Raw genomic sequence first — 23,197 nt, 5'->3', positions numbered from 1 at the left:
ACCCTGTTCACTCCTCTCGCAGCCTGTTCTCAAGTGTTTACAACAAAAGTGTGGAATAGATGAACTCATCTAGAGGTGGTGAAGAATGAATCAGTTTAGCAAAGAGACGGGATAAAGTAAACGTTCACTTGACTGTTTTGCATTTGAGTATGTAATGTGTGCAAGGCTCTGTGCAGGTGCTAAAAACACAAAGATAGACAGATGTAATGCTGTCCTTAGGGTGGCCATATTCAAAGGGAAGAGGCTGATATGTAAACTAGACATTGTACCAGTATGGTAAATGCTATAGGAGAGTTCATTCTAGTAATGGCACTAGGGAGGGAGTGAACAGCTCTGCTGGGAAGGCTGGGGCAGGTGCTTACCAGGAGGCTGTTTGAGCTGAGCCCTGAAATGTGATCAGGAGTCACAGTCTGCAGCACATGCCCAGGCATGGAGTGGTCAAACACTACAGTGGTTTCTGGGACAAGTGACCAATTAAATGCAGCCAGAACTTGGGGCACAGTTTTATATTTACCTGACCTATTTTGCTTATTCATTTATTTATTTATATTATATGGACTTGTGGATTCTTATTTTAGTCTGTGTTGGATCTATTATCAAATACTGCATAGCAAATCATTCTAAAACTTAGTGGTTTAATGCAACAATGATCATTTACTGTCTCTCACCCATGTTGTGGGTCATAAATTCAGTTTGCCTGGATAGTTCCAGTCCAGGTCTCTGATGGGTTGCTGCTAGGTGCTGTGATCCTCTCACACTGACTGGGGACTGGCAAGTGGGTGCTGTTTGTAGGTGGGAGGCCTCTCCACAGGGTTGTTTGTCCTCACCACATGGAGTCTGGGGATTCCCTCAGAACTAGCCACCCTACATGTTTAAAGAAACAATTTAGTCCTTTCAAATATTATGCAAAGAAATGATGCTGGACTGGAAGACAGTATCAGAACACAGGGAGACAAGACAGATTTTCATCTCTGTATGAAGAAAACCTTGGGCAAGACGGGAACTCTGTGAAAAGCAAGAGGGCTGACTCAGGATAGTGTTTCTCATCACTAGAGATACATACATAGCTGGTAGAGGACTGAGAATGTTGGAGAGGGAGGCAGGTTGTCTAGATTTGAATACAAGCTCTGCCCCTTGCACTATGTGACCGTGGGGCAAGTCACTTAGCTCCTCTGTACCTTAGTTTTCTCATTTATAAAATAGTATTTATCTCATAGAGTTGTTATGAGGATTAAATATATTTAATACTCACAAAGCACTTAGAATAGTGCCTGCCATATGGTGATCACCATGTAAGTATCATCTACAGTGATGGTGGTCATGAGGATGAATGATGGTTGGGTTTTGTGCCTTTTGAAGAGGTTTTCAAATCCAAGTGCCTTTAAGTCCATCAGTTGTGGGAAAGGACAGGACATACCTTAAAATTATCTATGTCAATTTGTGTTATGGTATATTTATTACGTCCAAAGTCTCAGAAGTTGGGTTGACAAGAATAATCTGTCAGTGTAGTATACTTTAAAAGAACTAATGGCTTAATGTGAAGAAATCTGTAAGGGGTGGCTCATGTGGATACCTTGATTGTGACAATACCAGGTGGAGAGCCATGTCACACAGATTTTATTGGACCTCCTTCTACAGTAGATGATGAAGAATACAGAGAACCTGAGGAATTGAGGAGACAAGGGAAAAGGCTCTGGGTTTTGGACTCTGAAGAGGGCTGGTTGCTTCAAGGTTCCTACTATTAAGTTCGTGGTCTTTGCAATTATAGCTGTCAAGTCCATCTTTCTACTGAGTTTCCATGAGTTGATTCCCAATTCTGGCTGCTTATTCTCCCGACAGAGGGAATGGCCACAAACTGACAGTTTTCTACCCATTTTCCCTAAGTGGAATGAGCTATTTTCTCTGTGCTGGCTACCTTCCCTCTTGTGATCAATATTCTGGGGGTTGTGGTAATGGCAGGGGGTTTGAAATACCTTGGACCTGGAAAATCCACTTTCTGTTTGCTACCTAGTGTGTTTCTTGTGTAACATAGGAACATTTGCTCATTGCTGTGACTTCATGGTCAATATAATTTAGGTTATATTCAGGAGTTATCTAATTTGTAAGGACACATTTTATTTGGTTAGCAAGTTTATCTGTACAATGGGAATAATCATGAGGATTAAGAGTATAAAGCACTTGGACACTATGCCAGGCACATAGCAAGTGCTTTATAAATACTAACTCATTTAGTTTTCATAATAACTCTGCCTCCAATTATTATTATTATTATTATTATTATTATTATTATTATTTCCATTTTGATGATGTGGAAACTAATGCACAGGGAGATCAGTAACGTTTCCAAGATCATGTAGCTACGTACTGGTAGTTTTAAATCAAGGCACCTGGCCTAGAGTTTATTCTCTTAGCCAGGAAGCCTTACTCTCTTAAGTGCTCATGGCCCTTTGTCTTGTGGTGTTTGGATTGATTGGCCCACTATTCTGAGATAGAAAGATAGTTTAACAGGATGAAAGATTTATTATTAATGTTTTGAGAATTCAACTGTAGCTGGCATATGATGAAGGATTTTTTTTTTTTTGCTAGCCATAAAACAATGTCTTTATTATAATGTGTCTTTCTATAAGCTGATTGCCTAAAGGGAAGTCAAATATACTTTTTTTGGATAAGGCAATGATGAATGAGGTCTTTATGTGAATTTGTGTCACATGTTTTTGTGGAATAATATATGTATAACATATAGTAGCTTCATTTAATAATTATAAATATAATTTAAAAAAGTGGATCCTTTATTTTTTTATATTATGTTTTACTTACCTTATCTGTAATAGTTTCACTAATTATAGAATAACCTTCATTTGTACTTTGGAAACAATAGGGTATTTGCACTATACTCAGTTTACCATGGTACAAAAAATAATTCTCAGGGTTATCCCAATTATAGGTAGATATTGGTAAGTTAAACTGTTTTAATACTGATAACTTATAATTTATTGTATAGATAATTACCAGTTCATATTGTAAATGGAAGACATACTCGAGTTGTTACGGTTAATTTAAGCAATTTTTTTCTTTTTTTTTAAGCAAATTTTTACTTTTCTTGTGGTGAGTTCATGACTTTTATAAATATGGTTGACTAGTCAGGATGTTCAGACTGATTAAAAGGGATAGAATCTTCTTTACCTTTATATCTCTAACACCTGGCAAGCAGTGTGTATGATTTACAAATGTTGAAGAATGAATGATGACTTATTATCAGTTTGGGGTTTCACGCTGTACCAGAGAGTTCTAGCTGAACCTGGAATCTCTCCATTCTGATGGCACATTTGAATCACCGAAGAAGCTTCAAAAACTCCTAAGGCCTAGACCAGACTATGTTCAAAGTACTTCTCATATTGAGCTGCCATTATAATCAAGGGAGACTGAAAATACATGAATAACTGTAAGATATGGCAGATGGTGTTGCAAGCTATGAAGAAAAGTAAAGCAGCATAAGGTAGAGAGAATAAATGTTTAAGTCAAAAATGTTTAAATCTTAGAAAACTATATTTGGTTTGGCTATCATGTTAATTAATTGGTTTGGGAAACAAAAACACCTCATTTTCTTTATCTGGCCTCCAACTACCTCCCTCCCCCCATTTTGTTACTTGTCTTATCCTGTGTTGAATTGTTATCCTCAGGGGTTTTATGCTTCTATTTCTATAGCTTCCAGCCATTAACTTCGATAGTGCCCAAAATAGCATGACGAAGTCCGAGCATGTCATCAAGGTGGGTGGACATAGAACCCGAGGTCAGTGGCATGAGTCCACAGAAGCTGTTGAACTTGAAAATTTTAGGTAAGAATCTGGTATCTCCTTTGCCCTCAGCAACCTATTCTAATTAGCCCAAAACTTGGTTGGTCACAGTAACTAAAATTTAAATTTGTTTCAAAATTTACCATGGGGATTCTTAACTTAATACTTATAGCTAGTGTTTAAATCATTCCCGAAATAGTGTGTAAATACAGCTTGATGGCTGCAGGTGGAACCGACCTGGGGATTTCAGGACACCTTGCTGAGATACCTTTGGCACTTGTTCCATGAGGAAGTGGTTCCAGGTTATTGACCTGGCTGATTCCAGGCTTTGTCTTAATGTTTTGGTCTGCTCATACCTTGCCAGCCGTGAGGAGGCCTAAAAGAAGCATTTGCACTAAACAGATATGGTGGCTAAGGATTGTGGTTGACAAAGCAACTGAGGTTTTCAGTTGAAGGGATTGCACCTCACCTTTCACATGGAAACCCTCAATTCAGGTTCATCTCTCCTGTCGCCATTTAGACCTCCTAGAAGTGGCACATTCTTGTGGGCCACTCCCCTTCCAGGAACGTTCTCTCAGGTTTACCATGTACTGACTGACGTCATTTGGTACTAAGTACCATGTAAATAATGAATGGCGTGAAATATCAAGATGAATATTCTAGGATGATCGTTTGTTTATTTGGCCTAGATTTTGTCTTCCTGTCATTTTATGACAATGAATTTGATAGTCCACAAAAGTCACATGATGTGACATGGTGTATATTTAGTGAGGAACACTAAATTCTTTAAAAATTCTTACCTATTCAGTCTACTAGTGTCCATGTACTAAGATTGCATTACAGCCCTCAGCTGGAAGGGGTAGGGATGTGCTGTCCAGTGACATCTGAAAGATTGCAAAAGCAGCACAATACAAATGACAATATAAGGTCATAGAACTTGCCTTTGAGGTGATATGTTCATGTAATTCTAGCTTATTTGACCTGGTCTTAAAATTGGTCTTTTTAATATGCACAAAAATAGTACATCATATATTTTATAATGATAAATATAATGCACCATTTTGTGCATTTATCTCTTATCTTCTCCCAATTTTAAAGTGGAATGTTTTACAGTATTTATAACCTCTTTAATTAGCTATAATATCAGAAGAAAGAAGCTAAAGATGGGATACCTCCAGACTTTGTTAAACACATACACACACATACTCTCTCACACATACACACACATACTCTCTCACACATACACACACACACACACACACATAACATGCAAACAATCAGCAACCACAGAAATGTTCACAGTTGAAGGGGTTTAGCTTGTGTTTAATAAATCCATATTACCTACAAGGAAATACATACAATTAGCACTGGTGTTAATAGTTACAGCAGTTGGTGGGTTTGTGGGTCGATAAAAGAAGAGGGAATTGTTTACTGCCTCATGCACGGTATCTAGATAATGTGCTCTCATCATTCTTTCTCTTTCTATCCCCCTTTCCCCCGTCTGAACAAGTTCAGCTATGAAGCGTTTATGAGGAATAAGATGGTGAAATGAAGTATATATGCTCGATTGTAATCTTTATTATTAACTTTATAATTGATTTTCTAGTTCTTCTTTTAACAGTTGATATGTGCCTTTAGTTTTATGTTAAATCCGGAGAATCTTTCAATAGCTGCATGAATACAAGTGTTCTCTGCCTGCATTGGGAACTTTGAGGCAGCCTAAATAATTTCTATTACAAAATGCTTTTCTGTTTTTTCCGTCTCAGTATAAACTACAAGAATGAGAGAAACTTCAGCAAACATCCCCAGCATAAACTATTTCAGGAGATCTTTACAGCCTTGGTGAAAAATAGACTCATCTGCAGGTAAGATCACCCCAGAAAAGACCAACAATTTACCCAAGAATGGCATATCTTGTATGTCTTATTTCTAGCATATGGTTTGAAGCAGTTTATGAGATTGAACACAACATACTTAAAGGATAAAATAGAGTAAATATCATTTAGAAGGAGGCAAATGACTAGGCATTGCAGTCAGTCTCATTTAAATCACTCTGGTTAAGTACTGCATTTAGCCAAATATTATGATAGATAAAGTAAAATGGGAAAACACCCATGTTATACTGTTTTTCTTATTATTCTTTTTAAAAAATATTTATTTATTAATGAGAGACAGAGAGAGAAAGAGAGGCAGGGACACAGGCAGAGGGAGAAGCAGGCTCCATGCAGGGAGCCGGATGTGGGACTCGATCCCAGGTCTCCAGGATCACACCCTGGGCTAAAGGCGGCACTAAACCGCTGAGCCACCCGGCTACCCTTTTCTTATTATTCTTACTTTAAATTTGGATACTCAGAAGGAGTTTATTGCCAGCGTCCTTATGAAACAGACGTTGGGTAAATCAATGACCAACATCCTCACGGCACATTTTTGTGGTTGATACAGGACTAATTAAATGGGCTGCCCCAGCCTTGCCTTGGGAAAGGATGAATGTGTAACCCCCAGGCATGGCCCTATGATGATATTTCTTCTGAGGTACAAATCAAATGTTCTCTCCATGGCTCTTCTTGTCTTAACACAGATGCAATGTTGGGACTGTAGAGAAGGATTAGCAAGGCCTCTAGATTCTGTCTCACAAACATCAGGGGTTTTCAGTGAGCCATTGACTAGAGGTAGATGCAGTCAAGGCTGAATTTTCTATTCATTTGGGCCGCTTGAAGTGAGAGCTGGTCATGCAGTTGCCTAATATGAAGGTGGCTCCCAACATTGTGTCATGGTGGGTCTTGCCTTCTACCCTTACCTGGGGGCCCAGGCTCTCTCTCCCAAGCATCCGCTGAAAAGAGGCCTGTAAAGAACCTTTACTCTACCTTTACTTTCTTTGGGACTTGATTGAGATATCTGAATTCTGCCCCAGTGAGATGGGAAAAAAATCACTCCTATTCTGGAAAATAGGAGAAGTATTAATAATTTAATGCCTTGACCGAAATAAAACTCTGACTTGGTCCAGTGCAATAACTGACTTTAAGTAGAATAATATCCTGGTGGGTCCTCCATGATGAATCAGTTGCTAAAAATAGCTAAGTGATGGTCTTATGATTTGATCGCTTGAAGGGGGTTATTTAATATTATGTTATTTAAGTATTGGACACTGGCTGCCAAATACATTGGTTTGGTGTAAAGCAATCCAGGATTGGGACTGCATCTGTTATGCCTTTGTACTTGATTCAGGCAGAGGATTATTAGACTGGCTTAGATGATACATATAAGCCTATACATATAGACTGGCTTAGATGATACTTTATCATGGTTATGGAATTGGTTCCCTGTTCAGTTCTTGACAATATACTCAAAGGTTGTTGAAAGATTAATGAATTTGGGGCACCTGGGTTGCTCAGTGGTTGAGTGCCTTTGGCGCGGGTTGTGATCTTTGGGTCCTGAGATTGAGTCCCATATCAGGCTCCCTGTAGGGAATCTGCTTCTTCCTCTGTCTATGTCTCTGCCTTTTTCTCTGTGTCTCTCATGAATACATAAGTAAAATCTTAAAAAAAATGAAAGAAAGATTAATGAATTCTACAAAAGACCTAGGGTTGTCCTGGACCGTTTTCTTCTTGAGCTTGAACAGAGTAGAACAATGGTTAGTAGCAGAATAATTATGCCTGAAATGGTATTAGGAAATGACATTCTTTAATTTGTTTTGAAGATAGCCATCATGGACTCTTCAAGGGATGTCCGATAGACTATTTATCAGGTCAATACTTTAAGGAAGGAAGAATAATTCCTGTATTAAAGATGTGAGAGATGTTGCTGTGTCCCCAGTATGAGGGCACTAGATGCAGAAATTGTTAGGGAAACTAATTGGGCAAGGGTTGGCATTGAACAGTTGAAAATATCTTAACAATTCTGAAGTTAAGAAATCTCTTGTCAGAACCTTTTCAATTTCTTAGTGATTAATGAGACATCTTAGATTGGATGGAATTACTGGCTTGCAACATGAGTAGTCCCTGGAAATCTTCAAACTAGGAAGAGATGATTATAGATCTGTTTTGCTTTCATAGTATGAGAAAGAATTTAGGAATGTTGAACATCAAGGGCATCCTTTTATGTCATCCTCTGGCTGCTGACAGATAGTTACGTTCAGTTCTATTCTAAAAGCAGGGTTGGGTCAAAGATGGCTTAAGTGTAAAGGTCTTCCATTGTTTCTCACCCCATATGACCTTGCTAAAATAGCCAGAATGGCCTTTCCTCCCCTTTTCCCTCTAAATTCAGACTTACAGAAGAATTACATCTAAGGGACATTTCTGGTATAGCTTCCTATTCTAATTCTTTGCAAACATCAGATTTAATGTTGGCTGGAAAATTTGGATTAAATTCAATAAGTAAAATTTTGGATATCTACTATGTGCAAGAAAGAGAGGGAACACACAGTGGGAAGGAAGAGAGGGTAGAAATACAAAGATGCATAGGACATGTGATCCCTTTCTTCAGCATCTACTTTGGCCAGCAAAAGAGTTGCCCACTATTTTAGTACAAGGGAAAATATGGTGGTTAGAAACTACTTATATCATGACAACTAAAGACTGGTGGAGGTTGAGGGACTGTGGACTTTGGTCCAATTCAGGTTGTAGACAAGATTGGACATATTCAGGATGCTAAGCAACTCAATTTTACCCTGAGGATATGGCTGATTGGGAACTTTGTCTCATGTGTGGAGTGTGAGCCCTTCCAGCTCCTCTGTCAGTTTATGTCTGAGTGATGCTGTTTTTGTTCTATTTCATTCTCCCCAACTGCAGTCTTCCTCTAAACCACACTTCTGGATACCTCCTTTCTGGGTGCTTTTCCTAAGACTGACCTGTGATTACTCCCTTGTTCTCAGAAATGAAATCGCCAGGTGGCATCTGAAATGAGACAGGACTTGTTAATCCAGGGTCAGATAAGGTTATGCTGTAAGCACTGCCTCACAGTAGATCTCAAAGGGCAAGTGAAAGTATCGTGTCTGAAGCTGAGGTTACTCCTGGTTACATGTGGTCCTAAGTCTTGCTGTGTGGCAGAGTATGGAAGCGAATTTTGGCCTTCCAGCTTTTCTTTCTGCCATAACATCATTTGCCTATAGGAGAGTCTACTATTAGAAGATAAATGCACCTCCTCTCCATTTCATCTGCCTACCCAGGAAAGTACAAAGGGTGCTTGGTATACAAGATTGGGTTGTTACCAAGTTGTATAGGGAAGTAAAAGTTGTCACAAACTTGACACATCTTCTAATTAAGGATATGACCTCTACTCAGATATCTCTTCCCAGTATCTGTTCCTCTGAGCTCCCTCTTTGTTGGTCCATTCCTTGCTGATTTCCAGACATTGTGCAGATCCTATAACACAGTGCAAATATAACATGATATACTTGTGAAATGAGCTTGCAAATCTGGCTAACGATGTAGAATTTCCTGAAGATACTAAAAGTGATGGTGCTGAACTATTGGAACCAGAATGATGAGGCACTGGCAGAATGAGATCAATGATAATTGAAGAAGAGGCTATTAACCAGGACAATGACAAAGTAGGACTTCAAAAAAAGCACTTTTGGACCAGCAAAGGTTAGGAGAGGCCTTTAGGAAAAATTGATGACTCTTTCTAATATATGGCAAAACTGAACCTCTTTATGCTGCAAAAGTCTAAAATGAATTCAAGGATGCTGGATCATGTTTATGATTGCCCCAAACATCAGAATCCATCCTTGCTTTGTTTAACTTATCAGGGCAGAGTTGTAATTATAACTTAAATTTTGTTAAATGTAAAATAAAGTAGATCTTAGTTTCATAGTGTATATTTTAAGATCATGTTTTCATTAAATCCTATTACTGCCTATTTAATATGAAATTTGTTGTTATTTAAAGTCAGTTCACTTAACTGGTCTCTTCCTGGTATGATTATCCTACAATTGCTAGGATATCCTCTCTTCCCCTGCTTGTAACTTTTGGAGAGATAAGTATATAAGGTTTTCAAATTTCAGTTAAAAGAGAACCACCTGATCCATTTAGCATGACCTTTTTGGTCTAAAAATATAATCACTTTTCTAATAAGAACAAGTTGGTCTCCTTATTATCTTACATCCCATTTTTGGAAATATCTACTATAAATGTGGCATATCTTGGAAATGATCTGTAGAAGTCAAGATTGGGAAGATATTTATTTATATTCCACACAAAAGCTTAAGAACTGCTTGAGATAGGAGGTGCCTGAGTGGTGCAGTTAGTTAGGCATCTGATTCTTGGTTTTGGCTCAGGTCTGATCTTAGGGTTGTGAGATCAGGCCCTGCATTGGGCTCAGTACAGAGTCAGCTTGAGTTTCTTCTCCCTCTGCCTCTCCCCATCCTCTTAAATACATATATATATTTAATTTTTTTTTTTTTAAAAGAATCTCTTGAGACAGGGAATAGCTTCTGGCCAGAGCCTTAACAATTAGGAAATGCTATTCAAAGTGTCCTGGGGACTTCACAGGAATTTCTAACCAAGAGGTCCTTCCTAGTTACTTGTTTACCAGAAGACCTTTGCTGTCCATGTCTAAGCTAGGCTAGGTCATGATGCAAGCGACTCTTCTTTGAGCTTTATCTGATCCTCAGCACTGGCACTCCAGACCCTGTCCACAGAGGTGAGAGGAAAGGACCAGAAGTTAGGATACAGAAGCAATCTCTTCAGCTTCTTGATTTAGTTCTTGAAATATACAAAGTTGATGGAGAGATGCTTTTTCTGTGATTTTCTTTCATCAGGTAGCAGACAGGCAAATATGGGCTTTTGAAGATTCCTCCTCACCTAGGAAAAGAGAATTCTGGTCACCTTGGTAAAGTCCTGTCGTCCTCTAATGGCCAGGTTCCCTAAATGCCTGTTCCCTATTGGTTCACAAAGCCCTTTGAGATCGAGCTGTTCTTACTTGGCTTATCTGTTGTTTCCGCCTGTCGTATGCCTTGGGCTCACCAAGGTCAGAGCAAGCCCCTCATTATACCTTGGAGAGTTATTTTCTTTCACCTCTGAACCTCTGCCTATGCTAATTCTCACCTTAAGCCTGCTGCCCCCACCTCTTAGCCTTCCTGGCTGTTCTGGTCTCTCAACTAGCCCTGCCCCACCTCTTCCCTCTCATGGCCCTGGGCTCCTGTTCCTCCCACCATACTCTAGGCTTTGGTGTTTTGTCTCCAACTCAAGCCATCAACACTGGTTTTATAGGGAAGCATAGAGGCTGAGGGTCTTCATGTAGTGGAATTCTCTGCATTAAATTATTGTGAGCACCATAAAAAAATATGTGGATACAGAAAATTATAAAAAATGAAAAATTACCCTTTATACCTCTCTTAGAAATAGCTGAATTAATTCTTGCTATATTTCCTTCTAATCTTTTTTACAATTCTATGCTTTTTTCTTCATTTATATGAGAAATTATTACACACATACAAAACCATATTATGCTTTTATCCAGAGTAAAGTTTTTTAAAAGAGCTGCATCATTGTCTTTTTTGTTCTAAGTTTCACAGTCTTAAATGTGGAAAGGAAGAAAATAACCTTCAAGAACCTAGGATTTCACATAATCCTCAAACAAAAAATAAGCAGTCCTGTTCTCCCCATCACCTAACTTGGAATAAATATTTAACTTTTGCATTTTCATTTCTCCTAAAATGTTATTCTCCTCAAACACACACACACACACACACACACAAAAGACATCATCTAATTATAGAGGTAGAATGGACCATGAAGAAAACATCCAGTCCAACTTCATTTGATAGATGCAGTAGCTGAGAGGTTAAGGCCAAGCTCAAGGTCCTCAGGCAGGACTTAACTGGTATTCTTTTCTCCTATGCCTCACTTGTTCCCAGGTTCTTTATTAATCAAAATATATTTAACATTTTCTTTCAATTTTGCACCAGGAAAGTACACTTCAGTTATAATGTTCTCTTTTCCTCTATCTACTACTGCTTCTTGCAAAAATCATTCACTTGGATGTCTAACAGACATGAAATTAAAATGTCTCCACCTTCCCAGGAAAGCATTGCCTGTTCTTGGGCCACATGTAACCACTAACCATTGGAACCAATTAAACGTGGCCAAATCAATAAATGACAGCTTCCATCATCCCTTTATCAGCTTTGCTCTGACGGACTTTACCTTATAAGTTGTATGTAGTTGCTGTCGATTCATCTTTTGTTTTACATATTGATTAATGGACTTTTTCTTCTTTGGAGACCCCGAAGTTGACATACCTTAAATAGTACCTTTGATTTTTCTCACCGAACTTGCCCTCCCTGAACTTTTCTCTTCCTCATCTATTGACCTGGTCCAAGCTGCCACCATTCCTTGCTTGGACAATTACACTAGGATAACTGGGCTCCCAGCTTTGATTGTTGGCTACCTATATTGTTCTCAACACTACTTCCAAAAGGATCCTTTCAAAATCTCTTTTAGATTGTATTAGTTCTTTGCTTAGAGTTTTCTAGTGGTTCTGCAGGGTCCTTATTCTTATTCTACAAAGCCCTTCAGATCTGGCTCTTGCCATCTTTCTGATTTCAACTTCTGTTACTTTGTCTTCTCTCACTTTGCTCTAGCCCCATGAGCTTCCTTGCTATTCCTTGCACAAACAACCACACTCTTGTTCAGGGACTATATATATATATATATATATATATATCTTCTGCTATTCTGACCTAGATTCACTCTTCAATTCACTTGAATGCTAATTTTATCAGAGAATCCTTCTCTGACTGCCCTAAAGTAGTATCCCCTAGACTCCTTAAACTCTTAATCTTTGTTGTCCCACATTGTATACCACTTCATATAAATTTTTATTAGTTTCTGTTTATTATTGGCCTTGTCCCTTTAGAAGGTAAGTCCCATGAACACAAGTGCATGGTTTTGTCCTTTGCTGTACCCCTGGGCGTGTAACAGTGCCTGGCTACCAATAAGTGATGAGTAAATATTTGAAAGCATTCTACCTCTGAAACTTCCATCAACTGTGTAGAAGAAACACCTGTAGACAGTCCTTTCTGCTCAATATCTCCCTGACTTTAGGACCAGTAATGACCCATTGGATGGACTTCTGGTTGGGCACCTATTTGGGGCTGGATTTAGTGGGCAACTCAGAGGAAGAATAAAGACCCACAAGGAATAGTAGAACAAGTCAATAAAGATTTCTTGAATATTCATCCGTAATTAATTTTTTCACACACATTCTTTTTTCTTCTAAGTTTTACCATGTCTATTTTGATGTGAATTTTACTTTTCTAGTATTTACCCCACCCCCCCCAACAACAACAACACAGGGCTCTGTTTTATGAATTTGTGATAATATTTATTTTGAAACAGCTTGAATTTCTTCACTCTTAAATTTTGAGTCAAAGGCAGAGGTTTTGTTGTTGTCTTGTGTGTTAATGAAAAGGGAAATTTAAGTTACACCCCACCATGAAGATACTACTTATTCTGAGTGAGAACCAGAGTGAAGCATGGTACAAATGAGGTCTAGGGTGAACCTCTGGTGTGTGTCAGCCCCTGGATTCAGCTAACATCAGACCGTTTGGCTGGCTTGTTGATCTTGGTACTTGCAGGTTTATGATGCAATACCACAGTCCCATGACTGATTTTTATGTGGAGCCCTCACATCATATATTGGTTTCTTTCAAGAAGGTGAAACCCTAATTACCCCTCTTTTCAATGATTGTATGGCCAGTGCCGTTTTTCCTTCCCTTTTTGTATCGATAGCAGAAAGTGACATGTGATGCTGAAAGCCATGTGGCAGGTGGTCATGGACAAAGGCCGTGGGAGCTGATCACGCTGTCATGTATTAATAGTCCTGCTAAAGAAGTGGCAAAAGTTCAGTCACAAGAGGGGATAAATATTTGCCTGCTCATGAATCCGCTGCTGTGTGGCGGTTATATTGGGACATATCCTCCAGGGAAACAGTATCTTTGCAGACAGACAACTTTTTCAGAGCTGTCTCAGAGGACCCCCAGCTGCTCAACATTCCTGATTCCATAGTAAATGTGTTGGAGAGTCATTGTCTCCCTAGTCACCCCTGCCTGGGGGACCTGGAGTGGGGGTGGGCTGGGAAGGGATTGAAGGAGCACAGAACTCAGCCCCCGGTTCTACTCTCATATGCAGTCTTGGGCCAGTCACACAGCTCCTTAGGGCTGTAGTCACTGACTCAGTAGAACGAGGGCACCTGTCTTTACAATTGGTCACTATTTTTCTCTACAATTCTCTGGTTGCACTAAGTTGTGTGTTTCCTAGTCCCCCAACTCTTGGCAAACAGAGATATATATCATCTTACAGAACACGCCATTCTTCTTGAATACCAGAGCTCCATCCCATGTGCTGTGTCCTGGTGGGGGGTTAAGGGCTGGGAGCCAAGAAAGGAACAACTGCTCCTCCAGAGGTCGGTGCTCAGAGAAAAGTCAGAGGACTCAGACACCAGGAATTCTATTTACATTTACAACAGCCGAGGCCAGAATCACGTAGAAATATTAATAGCCTTGGGATTTGGTCCCAAAATTGCAAAACAAAAAATGCCATTTGCCTGGAACAGAACTTTTAACACGGACTTTTCTGGAACTCTTCATTTATTTGTATTCCTTTAATAATAATAATTTTAAGAAGCCTATTCTGGAATTTTTTTCTTTTCTTTTTTAGAGGAGGGGGAAGGAAATAGAAGAAAACTTTTCGTATTTATTTTAATATGAAAAACATTGCAAAGGTCATGAACTTTCCCTGTGAAGAGTGTATATAGTTAACAGGAAAAATACCAGTGCACACATATTTGTAGTATGAATCACCTCTTAATATGGCTTTTCCTCTAAATAATGAAAAGCAATCAGCATTAAACCTCATCAGGTTTTTAGCAGCTGTTGCAACTTGATCATTTTTTTCTGTTAGATCTTTGGGATGTCCTATCTTTGCACTACAGTTTAGGCTACGTGCTATCTTTAGCTGACCCCAGCACCTGAAAGGGAAAGCAGTCATGTGCCGTCTCCCTATTTATAAAGATTAAAGGTATTTTGTCTGTAATAGGAGCCTCAGAATAACCACATCCTTACAAATGTTCCCATAGGTGATTGTTTTAAATTCAAGTGTATTTAGAGTTTGCATTATTTTTCCCAACACAAGGAAGTCAAGATGAACTATAGGGTAGCTTCCCAGTGTGGCCTTGGCTAATTCTCCCTGGCTGGAAGCCCTGGTATGGGTTGAGTCCTGCTTTTATTCTTAGAAGAAACTGAGCTTTGCCTCCATAGCAAATGTGTCAGTGTCATGGTGGCTGGGCTGGAGGAGGGCCATGATTTGATGGTAGCTATGGTGGGCAGCTCCTGCCAGGAGTCCTGGTGATGGTAGGAAGAGCAATTCTCAGCCAGTGATACTCTGGGGACGTCCTGCTCAGCGAGGCCTCTGCCAGGGACTCTCATCTATCAGGAGCACTCAGGCATCCCTGAGAATATAACAATATGGGAAAGCATATTTACCAATCTCCCTTTCATGAGCTAAGTCGTAGGGGATGGCAATTGGGAATGGAGTGAAATGGGGTAGAGTGGAAGGTGACATCTCCAGTGACCTTAGATGGTTATCCTGCTTTTGAGGACGGTGGGTCTCATGCACTCAGTTTTGAGATGTGCAGGTTTGGGGACAGAACTGAATTGCTCAGGACCACAAAGGAGACGAAGCTCAAGTCTACCACCAAAGGCTAAGGATGAATATGAGGCAGGCCAGGCAAGGGTTGGCTTGGGACCTCAGCTTAAGCAGATGTTGCACTTGATGGAAGGGCAGATCCTTAAAGTATCCTAACCTTGCTGGATACCTAACCAGCTCGTGGAGGTGGGAGAGGGTGAGAGAAAGTATGTGGATTCCAGTCTGGAATAGCTTTTGTTATCTTCCTCAGTTTTTCTCGGCTATCTATGGAATAGCAGACACTTTTTGTTTGAGGGTTTTGTTAGCATTTGCACCAAGTGCCACTGTCAGACTGAGATGAGGGTGAGATGAGGGTTGCTTGAGATCATGTCCATGCTTGCCTTCCCTTTTCTCCTTCATGCTCCCCACTCCTGGTGGTCTTCCCTGAGGGCATGTCCTCAATCATTCACCTACACACCAACCTTCATCTCAGGCTCTGCTTCTGGGGAAACTGTTTTATGAAAATACTTTATCATGGTGTTTTCCAAACTGTCCGCCAAAGTGCCCTGGAGACTACAGAGAACCCTCAGGGGTGTCATAGAGTCTTCTAAATTTGCAATGAACACAGAGCTACTCAGTATTCATCAGACCCAGTGCAAACTACTCCGGGTACTTTATGATTTCCATATGAAGGTTGTGCTTCCTTCTTTTAAATGATGGCTTGTCTTTCTGAAGCTGGGTTTTTTATAGTTGTTATGATAAAAGCAAGTACGATGTGAAAATCAGCTGGAAGAGGAGATGAAGGTGGCATAGTCTCCAATCTGATTACAAGGCTTGAGAATTTGTTGAGTGCACACACAGGTGCACAGCACCCCATTCATAAGTAAATGTGATCAAGAATAAAATAAAAACAGTTTTCTCATAACATGTGTATGAGTTTTTTGAATGGATACTAAGTTATCGGGGCATACATTCTTATTGAAGTTGAATCTAATTTTTTTTTAAGATTTTTTTTAAAGTTTATTTATTCATAGAGACACAGAGAGAGAGAGAGGCAGAGACACAGGCAGAGGGAGAAGCAGGCCCCATGCAGGGAGCCTGATGTGGGACTCGATCCTGGGTCTTCCAGGATCACGCCCTGGGCTGCAGGCGGCATTAAACCACTGTGCCACTGGGGCTACCCCAAAGTTGAACCTAATTACTGGAACTTTTAGCTATTTCTTTTGGTCCGGCACTGCCCTTAGCCAGTAAGGGCACTCGGAGCCAAATAATTTCGGGGCTTCTGATTAATAATGATAAAAAACAGTTTGTATGTATTTTGCACTACAATGGATTAGGTGTCCAGGTACCAACAAACAGTCCTTATTACAGATTAAATTTGAAATAAACTAATGCTATTCCTTTGTATGTTCCTTATTCTCCTTCGTCTTGTGTTGTTCTGTCATTGGCCTTTTAAACATGGACAAACACACTTTCTCTTGTTTTCTTCTTTCAGAGAGTGGGTTCATCGAGCCCCATCTATTCATTTTCTGAGAGTGTTAATCTGTCTGAGACTTCTAATGAGGGATCCATGTTATCAGGTTGGTTGGAAAAAATAAAAATAATTCTTACTTGTTATGAAGACAAGTAAAAAAACTGGGGCCACGTTAACTTTTTTTCTCTCTCACAACTCAAGAGGCTTAAGATTTCGGAGGTATCTCACCTGCTATTTAAAAATATCTGAGAGAAATGACAAAAAGTCTATATATTTATGCTATATTAACTGTGGGATTAAGTAGATGGAACTTTTGGTGTATGTTCTAAACCACTGGCAATTCAGAGCAGTGTAGACTTGGCCACACCTTTTAGTGTGTTCAAGGCTAAGCAGCTGACTGAGTCAAAGTCAGCAGTGACAAGCAGCGGCCTTCTCGGGGGGCTCCAGAGGCAGCCAGTGGAAAGGCAGTGCCTGGTGTTTTAGCATGCTGCAGAGTCCATGCCCTTCCCTACATCTAGCCTCCCACTCTGAGTTAGAGGTGATCAAGGAACCTCCTACTAGTCCCAAATGAGGGTTGCGAGGTCAAGAACCTTTCCCTCCTCTCACTAGTTTTTTTTTAAGGTTTTATTTATTCATGAGAGAGAGAGAGAGAGAGAGAGAGAGAGAGAGACAGGGAGAAGCAGGCTCCATGCAGGGAGCCTGAGGGGGGACTTGATCCCGGGCCTCCAGGATCACAACCTGGGCCAAAGGCAGTGCTAAACCGCTGAGCCATCTGGGCTGCCCCTTCCTCTCACTAGTTAATGGCATGTGCTGTCTCTCGTTAGTGCTTCTTAAACTTTAATGCACTTAGGAATCCCCTGGGAATCTTATAAATGCATATTCTGATTCAGCAGGTATATAGTGAGGCCCAACTTTGCATTTCTAAAAAGCTTCCAGAGGATACCCATGCCTCTAGTCTGTGGCCCATACTTTGCATAGGAAGGACTTAGTGTTTTCAAAGTGAGGCTCTAAAGAAAACTTACCTAACAATTCACCTGGACCTTGAAAATTAGTTCTTCCAGTATGGCTGGTAGATAGCTGCCTCCATAAAGCAGCAGTTCTCAAACTTTTGTGTGCATTAGAAACACATGGAGGACTTAATGATTGCTAGGGCCCATCACCAGTTTCTAATTCACTAGGTTTGTGGAGGGCCTGAAAACCTGCATTTCTAATAAGTTCCCAGGTATTGCTGATGCTGCTTGTCAGGGGACCATGGTGTGAGAACCACTACTCCAAAGCCTCAGGTTTGCTTATTTAGTCATTATTGTTTCTGCTTGCCGGTGTTAAATATCTAGGATGTTCTTATTATTCATACACATACTTCAGTAATTTTCATAGATTTTTTTCCCCAAAAAAGCATCTCCTATTACACTCTGTCCTGATAAGCTACTAGGAACCTCAGACCACTTGGAAGATCTTTTATTTTTGATTTGATTTTATTGATGAATTGTTTGAGTCAGAATGTGTCTCCTTTCATTACTCCAATAATGGTCTTTTTCAAACTTGGCACTTAAAAAAAGTATTTTGGTACTAGTCAGCTATAGAGCCTGCTCTGATTTGAAACTTCTAGGATTCATGGTGGTTCCACATCTTTCCTTTAGAAGAATCACCACTTCCTCATGAGCAGGCTTTGTGCTGTTATCATCCAGGTAGCCCTTTGACTGTGGGCCTCAGGATATAGAAAACCAAATGGCTTTCTGTCCTGATTGCTCGAAGTTTTCAGGGAAGACAGTATCCTTTCCCCACTATGACCAGCTTTACAGAACTGTGTTCCATGCATTTCTGAGCTGCTATTTGCAATTCTGTATTGGTCATATCTAATAAGGGTGGGCCATGTGTCCCATTTTGCCTGGATCAGTTCCAGCATGTATTCATTGTTCCCACTTAATTATTAATAGTACCCTCTTTGACTCTCATGCAGGTGGATTGTTAGCGGGAGATCTATTTCTTTGACTTACAGAAAATAACAAAATAGATGTTCTCAGAGATGTTCTGTTTGTTCAGAAAATTGATGACAGTTGTCTCATACTCTGCTGATCTCCATCTAAAGTATTGCCTTTCTTAGTCTAATTCTTGATGGATTGGTACAGGGTTGATTGCTCTGCTCTCTAGGAAAGAGTTCAGTGACCTCTTTGTTTATGGGACTTTGTGACTAAACACGTATTAAATGAAGTCTTTCCCTGATTTCTAGCCTTTCCATAGAAGGGGATTCTCTCTGAATCTCTCCTCCCGGCTTTCTTTCCACAAAGAGGAGCATGTGCGCAGGCAGTTGTTTAACTTCTTGAGTTGCCAAAAATCATTAGCCAAAGTCACAAAGCTTTGCTGGGATTTACTCTAATTTATGCCGGTGAATCTCAGCGAGACTTCACCTTTGCTAGGCGTTCCTTTCGTCTCTTGTTGAGTCAGTGCTACAGGATCCATGGTGGCGGATCCAAACCATGTCCACTTCTCATACCCCAACCCCCTCCCCTCCTACCCCTGTTATTCTCACCAATCACAGCATTGTCTGTTTTATGGAGAATACCAAAGTCATCCCAGTGGGAGCTCTCTTATTATCTCTTCTCTGTTGCTTGAAATATTTGGATTATCTTGAAACTTTATGTTCTTCTTGTTTCAGAAGAAATATCCCTCCTCCTTGCCAAGGCTTTACCCATCTATCCTTTTTCTTAGTGCGTTAGTGGCTCCCTTTCTATTTTCCATCGTCATAAAAATGTCCTTTCTTTGACCCAGATATCCCTTCAAATCTTCACCTTACCTTCATTGCTACATTTCTTGAAAGGTCAGGCTATTTCTCTTGAATGTAACTTCCTTTCTATCAGGATTAATGGGCTACATACATAACTTGTGCACTGAATTCTGTGATAGGGTTCCCTCTAGGAGCTATGCTTCAGTCAGCATTCCTTGATCCAGAAGTTGCAAACTGGTGGCTCATAGATTGGATCTTGCCTGCCAGGGACTTCAGTATATGTTTAATGGAGATCCAGGTGAGAAAAAACTGGATGGAATGAAAGAGAAGCCATTTTGAAGGTATAAGTGCCTAGAGTTTGTCATAATCTTTTTAAAGATTTTATTTATTCATGAGAGACATACAGAGAGAGGCAGACACATAGGCAGAGGGAGAAGCAGGCTTCTGTGGGGAGCCCGATGTGGGACTCGATCCCAAGACCCTGGGCTCATGCTCTGAGCTAAAGGCAGACACTCGGCCATTGAGTCACTCAGGTGTCCTGAGTTTGTCATAATTAAAGAAAGACCTATGTTCTGAGATTTCAAGTATAGTAGGAGTCCCAAGCAGGACAATGATAAATCTGGACTTATTACTACTGTGAAGCCATAGCATATTGCTTATCGAGGATAAAGTGAAAATCTTAGAAGTTCCCAACCAATGATTATGTTAGAAACAACAATACAAAGACTGTCACGCTGACTGACCTTATCCCAGAACCTGTGTTCCTCATCTCCTGTAGTAGCACACAGGCTTTGCCACATTTTCTGTCTGCCTTCACCCCTCCCAAGAGGTTCTACTTTTTCTTCAGAATTTTGTGTTTTTTCTGTATTGTTTACTTTATTATTTACTTGCTCTTTTTCTTTCTTTTTTTTTTTTAAGATTTTATTTATTTGAGAGAGAGAGAGAAAGAGAGAGAGATGCAGAGGTATAGGCAGAGACAGAAGCAGGTTCCCTGCAGGGAGCCAGATGAAGGACTCAATCCTGGATCCCAGGATCATGCCCTGAGCCAAAAGCAGATGCTCAACCACTGAGCCACCCAGGTGTTCCTACTTGCTCTTTTTCTTAAACCTGCCTTCCTAAATGTTAGCCTTCCCAAAATTCTTTCTTTGATCATCTTCTCCCCTATCTTCCACGTTCTTGGCTTTAACTATCATGGTTGGCATTGTTGTTTTTTGCCCACAGGTACCTATCTCTGGTCTCAAACTTTTTTCTTTATGTAAATGCCAAATTTCCAGGGGTATTTTGGATGGCCATGTGGATGACACAATAGTATTGTGGTTCTTGAAGTGCGACCTGGGGACTGCTTACGGGTCTCTGAAACCCTTTCAGGGGTTGTACCTGGCCAAAAGTATCTTAAAAATAATGCCATGATGTTGCTTGTCTTTTCACCCACACTGTCTTACATGTGTACAGAGGCTATAGGATGTGTAATGATGTCATGGCTCTGATGGCCGATGAAATAGTGGCTGTGTACTCCTGTTTTTAAAATTTCTCACTTTTTTCTTTTTTTAAGATTTATTTATTCATTGATGAGAGACACACAGAGAAGGACAGAGACATAGGTGGAATAAGAAGCAGGCTCCATGCAGGGAGCCTGATGCGGGACGTGATCCAGGACCCCGGGATCATGTCCTGAGCGAAAGGCAGATGCTCAACTGCTAAGGCACCCAGGCATCCCTAAAAATTTCTCACCTTTAACTTCTGATTTGGTAAATAGATATAACCTACATAAACAGAACTCTGAGGTTCTCAGTAATTTTTAAGAGCATAAAGGAGTACAGAGACCAAAGAGTTTGAGAAGCATTGTGGGAGTGCATTCCACCCAATAACTTTAAAATGGAGCTCTTTGCTTCTTCTCACCTTGAACCTTCAGAATCAACTCCCAGCGCTTTTAGTAGCACCAGCTTGCCTCCAGACCCCGAGGTAGGAAACTTGGAAACCTTTCTTGTATTCCTTTTGACTCACCCCCTACAAGTAGAGCAATAACCAAGTTTGTTTTTAGAAGAGTATTACTCTTCAATCTGGGAAGATAAGATGCCAGTGGATAGAGGGGCCTTAAAATCATGACCCAGGAATAAGCAGCATGGAACCCCACTGTTGAGTTTTGAACAGAAGAGTGAAGCAATCGCAGTTGTGATTCCCTACTTAAGGGCTCACCACAGTGTTTGTGGCATTGATTTGGTTTCTGGTTAGGTTTAGGATGAGAGCATCTAATGGCACTGACATTTTCAGCCGTGGCAAAAATAGTGGTGCACCAACAACAGCCATGTGGGTGCTGCATTATGCTCTGTTTTTTTTGAGAACATACTCATTATCTGTAGTATATTATTCTATCATTTCTTTTTTAAAGGCAAATCTCAGAAACTAGTCAGAGCATGGTGAACTGAAGGACAGATTGACTTGGGGGACTTTCTCCAGGTCATTGGGCTCAGAAGTCCAGAACCCAGTCTTGTGACCCCCGGCCTTGTGACCAAGGAGAAAAGGCTGAGATCTGATAGGGCACCCAGGAAGTGTTGCTGTAAATCAAGTGTGCAGTCATATTTGCTTTTCAGATTAGACCCAGAACTGGTAAGCCCAGGTATGTGCGTACTTTGTGGTCTTGGTTTTTTCCAGTTGATGCTCTCAAGTGAAAGCAGTCACATTGGTACAACCAAAGGAAACATAAGGAAGACTAGGAGTTGTGAGCAATCTCCTGGCCTTACTCCAGTCTACATAGAAATAAGGCGGTTGGAGGGTGACCTGTTTATTTTGTAAACGAAGGGTAAATTGAGTATAAGCCTCTCTCCTGTCTGTACTTCAAACAGTGCTTCTTAAATGGAGTTCTACAGAAATTAATATGCATTTTGTGAAAAGAAATGTGCTTCAGTTGATGATGTTTGGGAAAAGCTGCACCTTAGTCCTCCTATTGGAGGCTTACGGCACTCAGTAGCATGTTAAAGGCTCAGAGAGGTCCTATGATAAAAGCATTTCTCAAACTCTGTTTAATGTATCATTTCCCAAGGTAATTTGAATTTGGTCATGAAATTATTATTATTTTTAAAATAGAATGTGTAATACCACCCTCTGTACAGAATAAAAGGGTTATTCCCAGAACAGAGTTTGGGAAAAATGACTTAGTCTTGAATTGTTAATAGTGATTATTGAATAGCTATGTTGTCAACATAAAAATTTAAAAATGACCATGACCAATCATTTATTTATCTTTTCTTTTTTTAAAGAGATTTTATTTATTTGTTTATTTGACAGAGCAAGTGAGAGTGAGCATGAATGGGTGAAGGGGTGGAGGGACAAGCAGATTCTCTGCTGAGTGGGGAGCCCGATCCTGGGCTGGATCCCTGGACCCTGACATCATGACCTGAGCTGAAGCTAGACGTTTAACTGACTGAGTCACCCAGATGCCCATGACCAATCATTTCAACATTATTCTCTCCATTGGTGTCCTCTCATTCCCAAGCTTCAAATTTAAATCTTTAAGTCAGCAGCCCCCAGATTTCAATGTTTTACCCTCATTTCATCTTTCATGGCCTCTTGTACTTTTTTT

The 23,197-nt window shown here is 40.2% G+C and overlaps 1 protein-coding gene across 15 annotated transcripts in view; it reads left to right on the top strand.

Moving 5' to 3' along the window:
- Window positions 1–23,197, top strand: part of NEK10 (NIMA related kinase 10) — a 222,816-nt gene that overhangs the window by 21,488 nt on the left and 178,131 nt on the right. For 13 of the 15 annotated variants that reach the window (XR_012015023.1, XM_072793047.1, XM_072793042.1 and 10 more), the window contains 3 exons: window positions 3,706–3,836; window positions 5,561–5,659; window positions 16,914–16,998. Coding sequence is in view for 13 of the 15 variants with exons in the window: in XM_072793047.1 (XP_072649148.1) it covers window positions 3,706–3,836; window positions 5,561–5,659; window positions 16,914–16,998 (315 nt within the window). In the remaining 2 variants the exon portion in view is untranslated. The remainder of the gene's footprint in view (window positions 1–3,705; window positions 3,837–5,560; window positions 5,660–16,913; window positions 16,999–23,197) is intronic. The other 2 variants (XM_072793046.1, XM_072793048.1) reach the window with 2 other exon arrangements.

This window comes from Canis lupus, chromosome 22 (genome assembly GCF_048164855.1).
Source record: "Canis lupus baileyi chromosome 22, mCanLup2.hap1, whole genome shotgun sequence".
NCBI lineage: Eukaryota > Metazoa > Chordata > Mammalia > Carnivora > Canidae > Canis > Canis lupus.
This window is presented reverse-complemented; position numbering and strand designations above follow the sequence as displayed.